Source organism: Apostichopus japonicus, chromosome 6 (genome assembly GCF_037975245.1).
Source record: "Apostichopus japonicus isolate 1M-3 chromosome 6, ASM3797524v1, whole genome shotgun sequence".
Lineage (NCBI taxonomy): Eukaryota > Metazoa > Echinodermata > Holothuroidea > Aspidochirotida > Stichopodidae > Apostichopus > Apostichopus japonicus.
The window spans coordinates 5,884,576-5,897,870 of record NC_092566.1 but is presented as its reverse complement, the minus strand read 5'-3'; the positions used below and the strand labels follow the sequence as shown (position 1 = coordinate 5,897,870).

The window sequence follows — 13,295 nt, the reverse complement described above, 5'->3', positions numbered from 1 at the left end:
GTTCAGCCAAGCTTTATTTGTTGAGTCTAATATCATGTTTACAACAATATCAGACTGACCTCTGTTGATGTCAAATGACATTTGACCACTGCAAAAAACAACAGGGATCTTCTACTCAATAAAGCTGATCCCCATATTATTAGTATGACATTTTATCCTAACTTTACTTATTGAGTTATGGAGTTTATAATGTTGTTAGACATTGACATCTGTTGACCTCAAATGACCTTTGACTTTTGCAGAAGAAATTGTACCTCATTACGGTGCATTCACATACCAAATACGAAGTTAACCCACAATACAGTTTTTAGTTCTTGTGTTAAAAGCCAACGTGGCACATACATGCATGCCCATCGTTACCATTGCATAGATTCCTTTTGCCTTCACCAAGGAATAAAAAAAATTCAACAATAATATGTAAGTTATATCAAACATAAGTTGATGTAAATATCATGTGTACATTTTATATTCCTGATAACACCAAAAAGAGAGCAACAAACATGAAGTCATTCTTTCATCATTTAGTAGTTAGCAACTTGTTGTAAATATTTTAATTTCAATATTTCCAATTTTCATTGCCCCTGGTCCCCACCCCCTCCCCTACTCAGAATCCTATTTGTCTACTACGTAGATTATCACACTGGCCACATTAAACATACATGTTAGCTCTGTTTTAAACCCACAGTGCCTCCTCCATATCAACACTTAGTGAATTCACTTACAGAAATCTTGTGAATGTGACAGAAGACACAATGGCACTCTATAATCATAATTTGCGACAAATCGGAAATAGCAACGACTGTAATGCCATGCATACTTCGCCGCTGCACAACGAGACGGAGAAGGCGATTGCTGCCTCTCAGCGTTGCTCTCTCCTCCGTCACTGATATTAGCTACATGTAAACTGAAGCATAGAGTGCAATTCCCAGCTAATTCCTTGCCCTGGGGACATACTATCAATCATGGAGCCAACATATGCTCTTATAATATTTTTTAAGACGAGCTCTGGGAGTGGATAGACTGCCCTGGCAATGTGCACTTTTGTTGAAAGATATAGATAAAGATATATGGAAACAGAGAGGAAAGAAAATAAGAGAGACCATTACAAATTGGTTGATAGGTTTATCTCTCATTAGCGATCAATGACGATCATAATGCTAGTACAAAATAAAAGCAAGCATCTCTATGTATTATGAGTTGCACAAGGGGTATAAACACCGCATCTTTCTCAAATATTCTCAAGTTTCGCTGAATTTCCTTCACGAGTAATTTCAATCACAGATAGATTTTTCTCTCGGGTAATGATCTCTACATTAGTTCAATTGTTCTCAAACACTCTCAATCTGTACTGAAATTGTCTATATTCCAATATTTCTCAGTATTAGCTGTGCAAATGTCTTTTCAAGTAATTTTATAGCTCAATCATCTTCCTAGGTAACCTTAATCTTACTTGAATTATATCAAGATTCTCAAATATTCTCAATCAGAACTGATAATTTTGTCTTTTCAAGTATTCTCAGTGTTTAGCTGAGGTTGCCTTCTCTGAAAATATTCTCAATAACAGTTGGATTGTCTTCTTGGGTAACCCAAATCTTAGGTGAAATGTCGTACTCAACATACTGACGTATTTTCAAGCCTTCTTGAGTATTATTCGCGTTAACTAAAATGCACAGTTGTCTTCTGAAGTAGTCTTGTTGTCAGGTAGTCTTCTCAAGTAACCTCAATCTTGGCTTCATTGTCCTTTCAAGGGTTCTCAATCTTGGATGAATTACTTTCACTTAATTACTTTCAAATACTCTCAGTTAGAGCTGAATTATTTTAATTATTTTGAATATTTTCAGTTTTAGTGAATTGAGTTCCCAAATATTCTCAATCACAGCTGCATTCTATTTTCAGGTATATTCAATCTTAACTGAATTTTATTTTCAAGTATTCTCAGTTTGATATGATTTGATATAGCAATGCAACATGCTTACATGCCATAGCATGCAAATTCCTACAGTATGGTATTAAGAAATTCATATTTCACCAGTATCAACAAATCAATGGATTGTCATCAAATTATTAAAGAAATGCTTTATATGCAAGACTTAATGCAGCATTTTCCATTTGGTGTGAAATTTGGCCAAACCACAGAAGCACCAAGTTAAGTTAAGTTAATTTATTACTAAATATATTGCTATTAATTAACTGAGACACCTACGTAGACTTTTTTCATCCCAAACCTAATTAATAAGTGAGTGGTTCCACTTTCATTATCAACAACATTTTTCTTCCCAGGTTTTATTTACATTAGCAACACATTGGAAAACTTCAAAATTTTTACTTTGTAATACTTCAATACTTGAGAGCTAACCTAACTAGTTGAGCTTTTATGAACTACCTTCATATTGGATTAGTAACAGCATTTAAAGAACAACCGCAAAGGCTCCTCACATAGATTTTACTAAGGTTCCTTCACCTTTTTTTCTTAATAACAAAGATCAACAAGGTTTTGACTTGGCATTCCTAAATTATACAGGAGGTTGCTTGACACTAAATAGCAAAATGTGATAACCCTGATTACCCTGATGAAAACCCATTCATGTTTATCGAAAGGATTAAAATTTAATCTTGCTGAAGTTCGTCTGCAGGATAATTAATTAATACTTCCAAATAGTTTCATTTTCCATAGACCATCTTGGGAATTGTGTAGCATCAAACATCAATGAAATATTTCACTGCAAGAAATGCAAAACTATTGTGGAAACTGATAACATGTATTATAAGTGTGGGATTTCTCTGAAGGAGGTTAATGTTCTGACAAGTGGATGAGAGTTACAATAGAAAGAATATTACAGCGAAAACTGTAAACAGTGAATAGTGTGCTGTACGTGTTATAGATTAAAGCATTGCATAACATTGGACACTTCTGATTTTAGCTTCTCCCGGAAACTTCAGCAAACATCGGGTTTTGTCACAAAATGTTGTGTCTGTCTGGAATTGTTACCCTCGATGAATTCTACTGTACATATATATCTCCATAGAGGGATTCTAAAGGAAACATGTATGATGACTTCAATCCAGGATAGAAGAGGCAAGAGGTATACATTCTGTTTGTCACCACACCCCCCCTCCCCACTCCCCTCATCCATTCCCTTCTCTCCCCCATCCATATTCAAAATCATTTGTAATGTACATGTACTGTACATGTAATTTATGCATTTCAAATAGTTGGGCAAAGCCAGCATAACCATTAGAAATATGAACATTGAAGTCAACTCCTGCAAAACTCTTTCTTGAAAGGACATTTAGCAGTTAAGAATGGTTAACCACTTAGGCACGAAGAGGGCAGTGCTTACTCATCAAATTTAACAAGCACACTTAAAGGGTGTGAAGACTCGCGCACAAAGAAACGTCTCATGCCTGTTATCTGACCTAGTTTCGAATGAGGTGTAACAGAAGTGTTAGACACCACCATTGATCCCAGAAAATACACACACAGCTTGCTACCATCAGTAATTAGACACTAGTGTACAGTCAATACAAACAGCTACGGTCAATACCCACAACACAGTGTATATAGCAGTGATGGACATCTCAGGTCTAGATAAAAGATAACACGTTATCACGTTTCATTACTGTCTGCATTTTGTAGAGCTCTACAAGAAGAAAACTTCACTTGCAAGCAACGGAAAGTTAACTTTTTCAGAGCGCGGCACACCGTTTTTGGCGAGTCTTCAATGCCTTTAAGTCTCAATCATGAATAGCAGCTGGTAACAATTTGTTTGTGTCTCAATTGTTAAATAAGACTAGAATAGCCTTACTTAATTTGTTGTCAGGTAGCTGACTACTGCCAAAAAAAAATGCCAGTATATGCTTCTAAGACACACCAATTACTAGTGAATATCAGTAAGTAACATCTCATCAGGTAACACCTTGTATAGCATGAGGGGACGGTACCAAGCTAATTCAATAACTCCTCTCAAACCCAGGACTATTGCTGCCCTATTCACACATCATGCACTTTTCCTTCACCTCAACACGTTTGCTCTCCACAGTTTCTTCCTACCTAGGATCCCATTTTTCTTTGCAATGTGAAGTTCTTGAAAATTTGTTGAATCTTAAGCATGATTTAAAGCACTAAAATACTGACTAGAAACACACAATACAAAAACCCTACTTCTAGCTATTTCAGGGGCAAATGCTATTGCTTCCTAGACATAAGGCTACCTCACCGAGAAATAACATATTTTGTACAAATTCAATATACTATTATTACTTTACAACAGTTCATAACTGTTGCCAAGGACACAAATGCAACTCCATTTTTGTAAAGTTATGACAACATTTTCTCAGAAATGTAATGGCTTTGAGTTTCGGTACAAGAATTACAAGTCTCCAAATAAATACATTACTATGCTTGTCATTTGTAATGGGTAATTTACATGATGGCTTCAGTAAACAAACATACAATCACTATGCATACTGACAATTAACTATCAAAACCAGATCCATCTTCTGGGCATATGAGATGGAAAAAAAAATTGCCTATTTAGTACTACTCTGCTGTAACCAATCAGTACTGCAGCAGTACTTACTATGGATTCTGTGTGGAATTATCATTTTTTGGTATATACTATGTCGAAAGAATTCGTACTGACATTCACAAAATTATATGCAATATAAAGTCTTAGACCTATACTCTTCGAAAACATAAGATCTTCCACTAGAATATTGAGGGACACATTTTATCGATGGAATTGGCAGTAGGCCTAATAGTCACTGTATATCGTATATCTGCTTCGCTACTTCAAAGCACTGCTTCTAAGGGTTATATTTGACAATATATTTAATTTAAGATCAGAAGTGAGACTACTGTTTGTAATCACTATAGCAATCAGAAAAGAAAGTTAATTCAGAAAGATAGTTAACCGTCAATCAGTAAAGTGACACAGGTATGCTGACAGACCATACCGGTAGGATCCAGATAGCTCTACAGTAGTAAGCATACCAGCACTAAGAGAAATATATAGCACGTAAAGACAGCTAGGAGAAGAGGATATATATTTATTAGTCAGTTAGTGCATGTACACAGTATTATGATATGCAACAGAAATCAAATATACCCTTGATTTGTACAGATATAGCCAGCTGTACCTAACATTTGTATACAAAAGACCTGACCAAAATGTGTCTATGCCACAGCCACTCCATACTGAAGGTGATTACCAATGACACGAAGACTAATTTAAAAGGACAAATATAGAGCACCTATACATATAGAAAACTATTGATTGAGAGTTAAAGGATACATGCTGTATTGGCCCCAAATATGCTAGATGATCAAAAATGGTCAAAATTCTTGAACTGTTTTTATTACAACCTTCGAGGAAATTTTCCTCACTGGGACATTCAGTCATCATGTGTGTTCCTTAAAATTTTCTGAGAACAGTTTGGGGAGTAAAGAACTCCAGTTAAACTTCTAGCAATTATAGCTTGCTATAATTTGGGGCCGATACTGACTACCTTTAAGTAGATAGGAAAGTGCATATATGCAGATTGGAGATAGATAGGAGAGGAGCAAAGTAAATGCTTGAAATTAAGGACGAGTTTTGTGGTCATACTTCAAACTGTACTGTTTTGTTCATTGTTCAGGCAGTTAAGTTGATGGCATACAAGATTATTATTTATATCAGAGGTTACCACTGCATGCTTTCACTATAACGACTTTTACTGTACCTCAGATTATCTAAAGGATTGTTTTGGTAGTCCAACAAGCATTTAATCATCTCACACAACTTCATCGGTTGACAATATGTTTTCAAAATTTGCTATGTAAGTATTTACTAACTACTGTGCATACAAAACTATATAAGATGAACACAACAGCTTGCAACTATATTATTTTCTTTCACAGCTTCTTAATCTTGTCCAATATTCCAAGCAGGAAGAACCACTGTGTATTAAACATACAAGGTATCTGAAAGTGATGATTTACAAAGTCTATTACTAGGAATGCAGGTACTGTAAGGATGTGTGCCATGCTAAGAGAAGCGAAACCAGGGGAAACCAGGGGAAAAGAAGGGGTGGGAATGGTTGTATGTATATTGCGGTCCACTTAATAACCAAATAAACTTTGCAATTTACATTTCCTAAAATTAGTTATACAGTTTGTAATTAATGAACTCTCAAGAAACTTCAATGAAAAGCTTATAAGGTAAAGATTATCAATTGATTTCTATTTGGATAACTTGGGGGAATTTTGAGAAAACTTTGAGCAATATTGTAAGTATAGTATGCACCAGTTGCACCTATTCTGTGGAGGTAAATTATGGAGGATACATTATGGAGGGTAATGCGAAGGGGAAAAGCGCCGTCTTTTATAACTTGATGGTGACAATGTAATTGCCCTTGGTTAAACTACTTTTACTATTAACAACTGACCTACAGCCTAGCATGTAGTTACTTTGCATCAAAGTTTGGGTGGGATTTACCCTAACAATGTTAAATACTCAACAACAGAGTCCTACTGCCGGTACTGATAAACTTAGTGTGATTATAGGACAGTTTATTTTAATCCAAACTGCTCTTTCTTTTGTCAAGTATCCTTGAATGTATTTTAGTGTTAATGAAGCCTTCTGTGTTTAGTGTGCAGATTTACAACTAACAAAATACAAGTAACTGCATTACATTCTTCTTTTCACAACATCAAGCGATGAGTCAATTGACTCATCCCTGCAACTATCGATATAAACAATGAGAGATCTATTATGTAATAACATCACAATCATCAGTGTTTATACTGGTCAAGCACATTATGTGTCCAGACATGTTAAGAGTGGGTAAATGCTGACATTATGCGCACTATGTTTTAGCATGTTGTCCAGTTACTTCAATAAGAATATTCCATTTTTATATCTGAGGAGTGAATGTGATTAGTATAAGTCAATACATGAAGTGTCACATGTCAACAGCACTGTATTGAGATAATCTGCTACTGTGTGCAATGGTGTGACATATACAGATCGTAAAACACTGGCTACATATATTATGTTACATCATGTTTCTATCCTGTTTAAACTAGACATTGCACTTTACAGTTAGCTTTCAATATGACATAGCTTAGTTTCAAATGTCACCAAATTCATATACCTAGGGCACTGCAAGTCCGTTTATGGTAGTGATTAACAATATTAGCAGTATTACAAGTATAATATATAACATACTGCTATTATCATTGTTGTCTACCATACACAGTGCCCACAAAATTTCTCTTTGTCTCTTGAATAATGACCTTGGGCATTTTTTTCTAGAATCTAGAAAATAAATCCATAACCAGTTGTTCCATTATCCACATGGACTATAGTACAGCTGGTATTTGAACTTTACAAAATGACCTGTTTACGTCGCTAACATTCAATTAAAACATGCTAGCTGCTAATCCATGCATTATTACCTCCGTACAAGCAATATTAGTTCTACATGCTGTTAAGTGTAATGATTTATAATACACCTGCTTCGAGTGAATCAAATTTCATTGAAACTGACAATAATGAGATACCAGCAAATCCTATTTTATACTACTTGCTTTTGATTATGTGTTATATATATCCCTAGTAGTCTTTGAATACTCATATTACAACTTGTTTAAAGTGCAATTGATTATTGGAAATATTACATGATAGGTGGTGACTAGTTAGAAAATGAAGAAAAACAGGAAGACTTCAGGGCCAAATTTAACACAAGTGCTATCTATGAACAAAACCTTTGGTATGATAAAGAGAGTTTGACAACAAAAAACATTATAGGTAAAAGACAAAGTCAAATGAAAAAGTCATTAAAAGAGTGCTAGTTCAGTGGTTAACACCGGTGCCTTCCAAATATAAGGTCCCCAGTTCGAGTCACTCTAAGATTAATGTATGTCGTCCAGTTACAGAGTTGTTGACAATTGACAATTCATAATCATGGACCTTAAATATTGAATCTAAGAGACTGACTTCGGTCAGCTTGCGACTTTGATAAGCCAATGTGGCTTCTTTGCGAGTTCCTGCTTGCAGAAGGATCTAAAATACATTCATACATACATTTGCTGTGGTTAAATGTGAAGTAACAAGATACAGAATCATATACAAAAAGACAAGTACATATACTGTACGTGCATATGGAACGTGTTAAGAGGAACAATATCTCTCTTTCCCTGCTACTTTGGTGTATGGAATAGAATTGTAATTTAATACCTGCTTTATTACACAATATGATGTGGTTTCTTTTATAGCTCACCCTAAAACAAATGGTTAAATCTAGGAATGAACCAACTAAGGTCAATTTTAGTTGGTAAAGGACATGACCTGTACTCCTGAGTTCACTAACCAGTTTAAATCCATCCAAAGCAATAATATCTTTCCTCTTTGCAAACATTATTTCTTTTATAAGTATGAGGAGTTCAGCTATGAGTCTACATGTTTAGGATGGTGCAAGAATATTTCAGATATGGATCAATTTTTCTAACAGATATATACCTTAGAGAGATAAGTTATGACTAACTTCCCTATTGTTTAATTCCCAGTTACTATAGAAAATATTTGGTAAACTAAAGACCATGGCTTATCCCACAACTGGCCACTGCAAAGCCATAATTGTGGATGATTTGCATAATCAGGTTTAGCTAGTACTCATGTACAAGACAGGGATTTATGTCAATTGCATGCACTGTAATTATAAAATGAATATCAAAACGGATATAATCCAGAGATTTGGAGGCTGTCTGCTGTTTGGAAAGCTTCTGCTTTCACATGTTCTTTGATAATTTGTTTTGAAATGAACACATGACTGCTGCTTCCACAAACCCAGTTTCATAAACAAGTAGCAATACTTTTTGATTTTTTTTTCTTTTTCTTAAAAGTATGCACTGCAGTCGTCAACAGTAACATAATATTTACAGTACAGTATGTGTATGTCTCATAGTAATAATTAAAAGTCATGGTAGCAAATGCACTGCCTTTTGTTACAGAGAGGAGCATTTGTGAGAAGTTTAGAACCAACACAAAACACAGGGGTGTCACTTAAATTATACCAGCCACATTTACAAGGTCCATGTAAATGAAAGCCCATTGCACAGTTATTAGGAAGAATTAAATGACATGATATTGAGGCTTGCATGAGTGTTATAATCAACAACAACAAGAATACATTGATGGGATTCAATCTGATAGACTTTCAAAGCATCCAAACTGAATTACATAATTTTCAAGATAAGTAACGAGACCAAGAACATTGACATATATTAATGGCAGACTGCTAATAATCAGCTCAAGTGTTTACTTTTTTATATCCAACACAATCAAAAATCAGCTGATAAGAGCTATTAATAGGAAAGAAAGATAAAACAAACGGTTCTATCTTTGATGACTGTCAAATTCAAATTATGTTCCTTAATGTGTTACCTGTTCCTTTCCATCTTGGTACCTATCTTCAATCCTCTCCTTCATGATTCAAAGGCCTTTAATCTCTCTCTCTCTTCTTGTTAATGGTTGACCCCAATTGCCTCTCCTGTACCTAGCACTTATAATTTAATATCAAAAGCTTTCCCTACGCAAAATGAATGTTTTCTACAGGCTTCTGATACGCTCGGAATTTTGGTTTGGTAGTCACGATATAACTAACACTTTAAACGTGGTACAGACCGTAAAAAGTTTGTCAGCATAGGCCCTTCACATCACACATAACACACAAAAAAGTTGATCTTTGGACCATTACACAAGGTGATTGGTACAGTTAAATGAGAAGTCTACAGGGAAGCTTGCTATTGACACAAGCTTCTTCATAACCCACAAAAGTGTGAAGTTGACAAAACCTTTGATCAGTGTATAACCTATTTGTTTTGGCACCTTGCTCATTTAAAATGGAAGGTAAATGAAACTGATTACTTCCTCAGAAGGCTCAATAAGGCTGCCATGATCCTGCAATGAGTTATCCCATTAAAGAATCAGAAGATTTGTAATTATTTATAAAAGATAGTTTTATAGTCATGGTCATTAATTGGTCAGCTACGATCCCTCTCTTTAAAGGCATTGACGACTCGCCCCAAACCGCGTGCCACGCTCTGAAAAAGTTAACGTTCCGTTGCTTGCAAGTGAAGTTTTCTGCTTGTCGCTACAAAATGCAGACAGAAATGAAATGTGATACCTTGTTATCTTTAGATGGACATGAGATGTCCATCGCTGTATCGTTTATACACTGTGCTGTGGGTATTGACAGCAGCTGTATGTACTGACTGTACACTAGTGTCTAATTACCGAAGGTAGCAATTAAGCTGTGTGTGTATTTTCTGGGATCGATGGTGGTGTCTAACACTTCTGTTACACCTCATTCGAAACTAGGTCATATTACCGGCATTAGACGTTTCTTTTTGCGCGAGTCTTCATACCCTTTACAACAAGCCAGAAGTCCTTGAGAGTTTACCTCAGTCTACCAGCAGTGATCACTACTCCTGTCAAGTGAGAAATGTAAAAGTCTCTTGGTTCAACCATGGAGCTATTACTGAATCGGTAATAGCTCCATGACCAGTCTAGTCTTTAATGTGTTTGGTTCTAACTTCTAATCTTCACAAAGCATCTACTTTAATGGCCTGCAGATTTAACTTATTAAGATTAATTATTAAAGATTTAAAGAAGATAATAAGTCTGTAGTATCTTCTGTAACTGCTAACTAACATTGCTTTTGATAAATGCCACTATATCTCCCCCACCTATCAGTATGAAACATTTAGCAAGATATCATAGGACACTAGTTGAAGTTGAAGGTTTACAGTCAAAATTGTTTGAGGCCAAGGTCCCCTCACACAAGTTTACAACTTAACCAATGGTCAATGGTAATTTGTCACATCCATACACTAAAGTGTGCACAATTCAAACAATCCTCGCTGGGGTACAACAGTGCACCACATCTACGTGTCCCCTGGGGGACTTCCTATAGGGTGCAGCCACAAACCAGCGCATGCAACTATATCTACAAGTTACCTCGCAAGTCCCCATTCATACACCTGGGTGAAGACAGAGACAAAGTGCAGTGCCCAAGGACAAAACATAGTGATGGACAGGACTCAAACTTGCAAACCTTAGATCACAAGTCCAGCTGCCTTAACCACTTGACCACAATGCTGTCACAACTAATTCAAGTTAGGGCACTGCCATCTATATTCTGGTTTACTATAAGATGTTTAACCACTTCTTAAAGGTTAATCTACTAGTTTCCCCTTTGTGTTTTCATAGTGAAAGCTATGTTGGTACTAAAAATATTGGTATGAGCAAGTGTTACGAACGTCACAAGACCATTCGTCTGTACATCGTAGGGAACCACTTGACTGAAAACTAGAACCACAGTCATTTGAAAACTATGCTGCTTTAATGAATGCATATTAATAACCATATACTCACAGCTCATCAGAAAACTAGTTCAGAGTTGTTTAACTACTGTAAGCAACCTCTCCAATAATTAACCATAAAGCCAGTTGGCTTTGTGATCCTTGAGATACTATTTGCTCAGTTCCAATGAACTACCTGACTACTGCAGAGCAAGGGAGATAAATTTTTCCAAGACTTAAAGGAGAACCAGAAAAGATCAGAGATTTTTAGCTCTTATTTGTAGCACTCCCTTGTGGGCATCAACCACATTTAATCCATGGGTACAGTATAGAATTTTATTCCAAAATGTCTTTTTATGTGAGATATAGACACATAGATGTTTGAATAAAAGGATGTTTCTGTTACCATTTTTTTAGCTAGCAAATCAGCTCTGTCACTTTGCAATTTCCATCCCTATAATAATTGCTATTAATGAATGACAGCTCTACATTACAGTGTTTACATACACTGTGAAATATTTTCAAACAATATCATCTGTTGCATACATCAAAGAGAAAATGACAAATTTTGAGATCATTTGATATGACCTGTTGACCCATTCCCTCCCCCCCCCCTCCTCCTCCATACCACCATTTGAGATAACCTGTGGCTCTCTTGCAGCTCCAGTGTTAAAACTGATAAGGGCCTGAGTGAATTTGTTAAAGCTAGACTATCACCTCATTCCTGGATGACTGTATGTTTTGTTGAAGACCTATAGAGCCTCTTCACAAAACTAACTGAATTTGACCAAACAATGTTCACCAAATAGAAAATCATAGCACTGGAGAATTCATAGGGTAATTGTAGTTTCAATTTTAAAGTTATCATGTCTAAAAGGTTTTGGACTTTGACACCTGTTCACTTCATTTGACCTTTGACCTCTACCAATTCATGGGTTTTTTTTACTCACCAAGCTGGATCTACATACTAAGTAGAAGTTCAAGAAAGACATACTATTTGAGTTATCATGTTTATAAGATTTTCAGACTTTGACTTAAATGCTGACTGCAAATGACCTTTGACCTTCATCAATTTCTTGTACTCAACAAGCTGGATCTGCATACCACAACATATGAAGTTAAACAAAGATGTGCTTTTTTTTTGGTTATCATGTTTACAAAATTTTCTGACTTTGACCTCTGTTGACCCCCAAAGAATAGGGTTCTTGTACTCGATAGACAGAACCAAGTATGAAGTTAATCCATCATAAACATTTTGAGTAACAGTATAATTAACAAGCAAGTGCCACTAATATGCCGTTCCCACGAACACGCGGGCTTGCTTCACCATTGATCGACCTAATTAAAGGCAAATTGCTCCACTCTTTTTCTGTGTGGGAACGTGACTAGCCCGAGCTTGATCAAGCCCTTCATGAGAGGTGGGGTTAGGACAGTTTAGCCCGGGTAAACATCGAGTTGCAAGCCTTTTGCACCATGTCTCCAGCCCAACCATTTTTTGTTAGGGGTTAAATATTTCTTTTGGGTAAAATGTGCAAATATTTTTTCCCAGAGTTGGAACAACTTTACAAACACACAGTCGGCATATCTGCTAGAATAATACTATTATATTTAGATTTCCATTTTATTTGCTTTCAGTTTGGAAACTGAACGTTTTTTTTTTACTTGAACGATTTGTTTACGTAACCCCCGCCACAAGTCGTACCACCCAAAATATTGCTTTCAGACATATTTTCTTGCGCAATGCATTGACTTTTTCATAGCTGGTAAACGTTGGCTGTATCGGGAAACAGTGCAAGAGTGCATGGGTCACATGCAACAGAAACGTTTTAGTTTTAGCAGTGTCCAAAAGTGAAAGCGACTTTGGTGGTACTTTTATGGCAATGACTCTTGTTCATGGTAACAAAGGCAGATTAGTCCCATTAATATAAAGTTTCATATTATTTGGTTGCTA

The 13,295-nt window shown here is 35.9% G+C and overlaps 1 protein-coding gene across 5 annotated transcripts in view; it reads right to left on the bottom strand.

Annotated features, from left to right (window-relative positions):
• LOC139968796 (zinc finger MIZ domain-containing protein 1-like) overlaps window positions 1-13,295 on the bottom strand; it is a 168,479-nt gene that overhangs the window by 124,659 nt on the left and 30,525 nt on the right. Inside the window, exon 1 of one of the 5 annotated variants that reach the window (XM_071973193.1) lies at window positions 9,426-9,587. The exons of 2 other annotated variants lie outside the window; for them this stretch is intronic. In XM_071973193.1, the coding sequence (XP_071829294.1) occupies window positions 9,426-9,470 (45 nt within the window). In that variant the 5' untranslated portion in view covers window positions 9,471-9,587. Of the gene's footprint in view, window positions 1-9,425; window positions 9,588-13,295 lie in introns of those variants that run through there. 2 more of the 5 variants (XM_071973190.1, XM_071973192.1) reach the window with 2 other exon arrangements.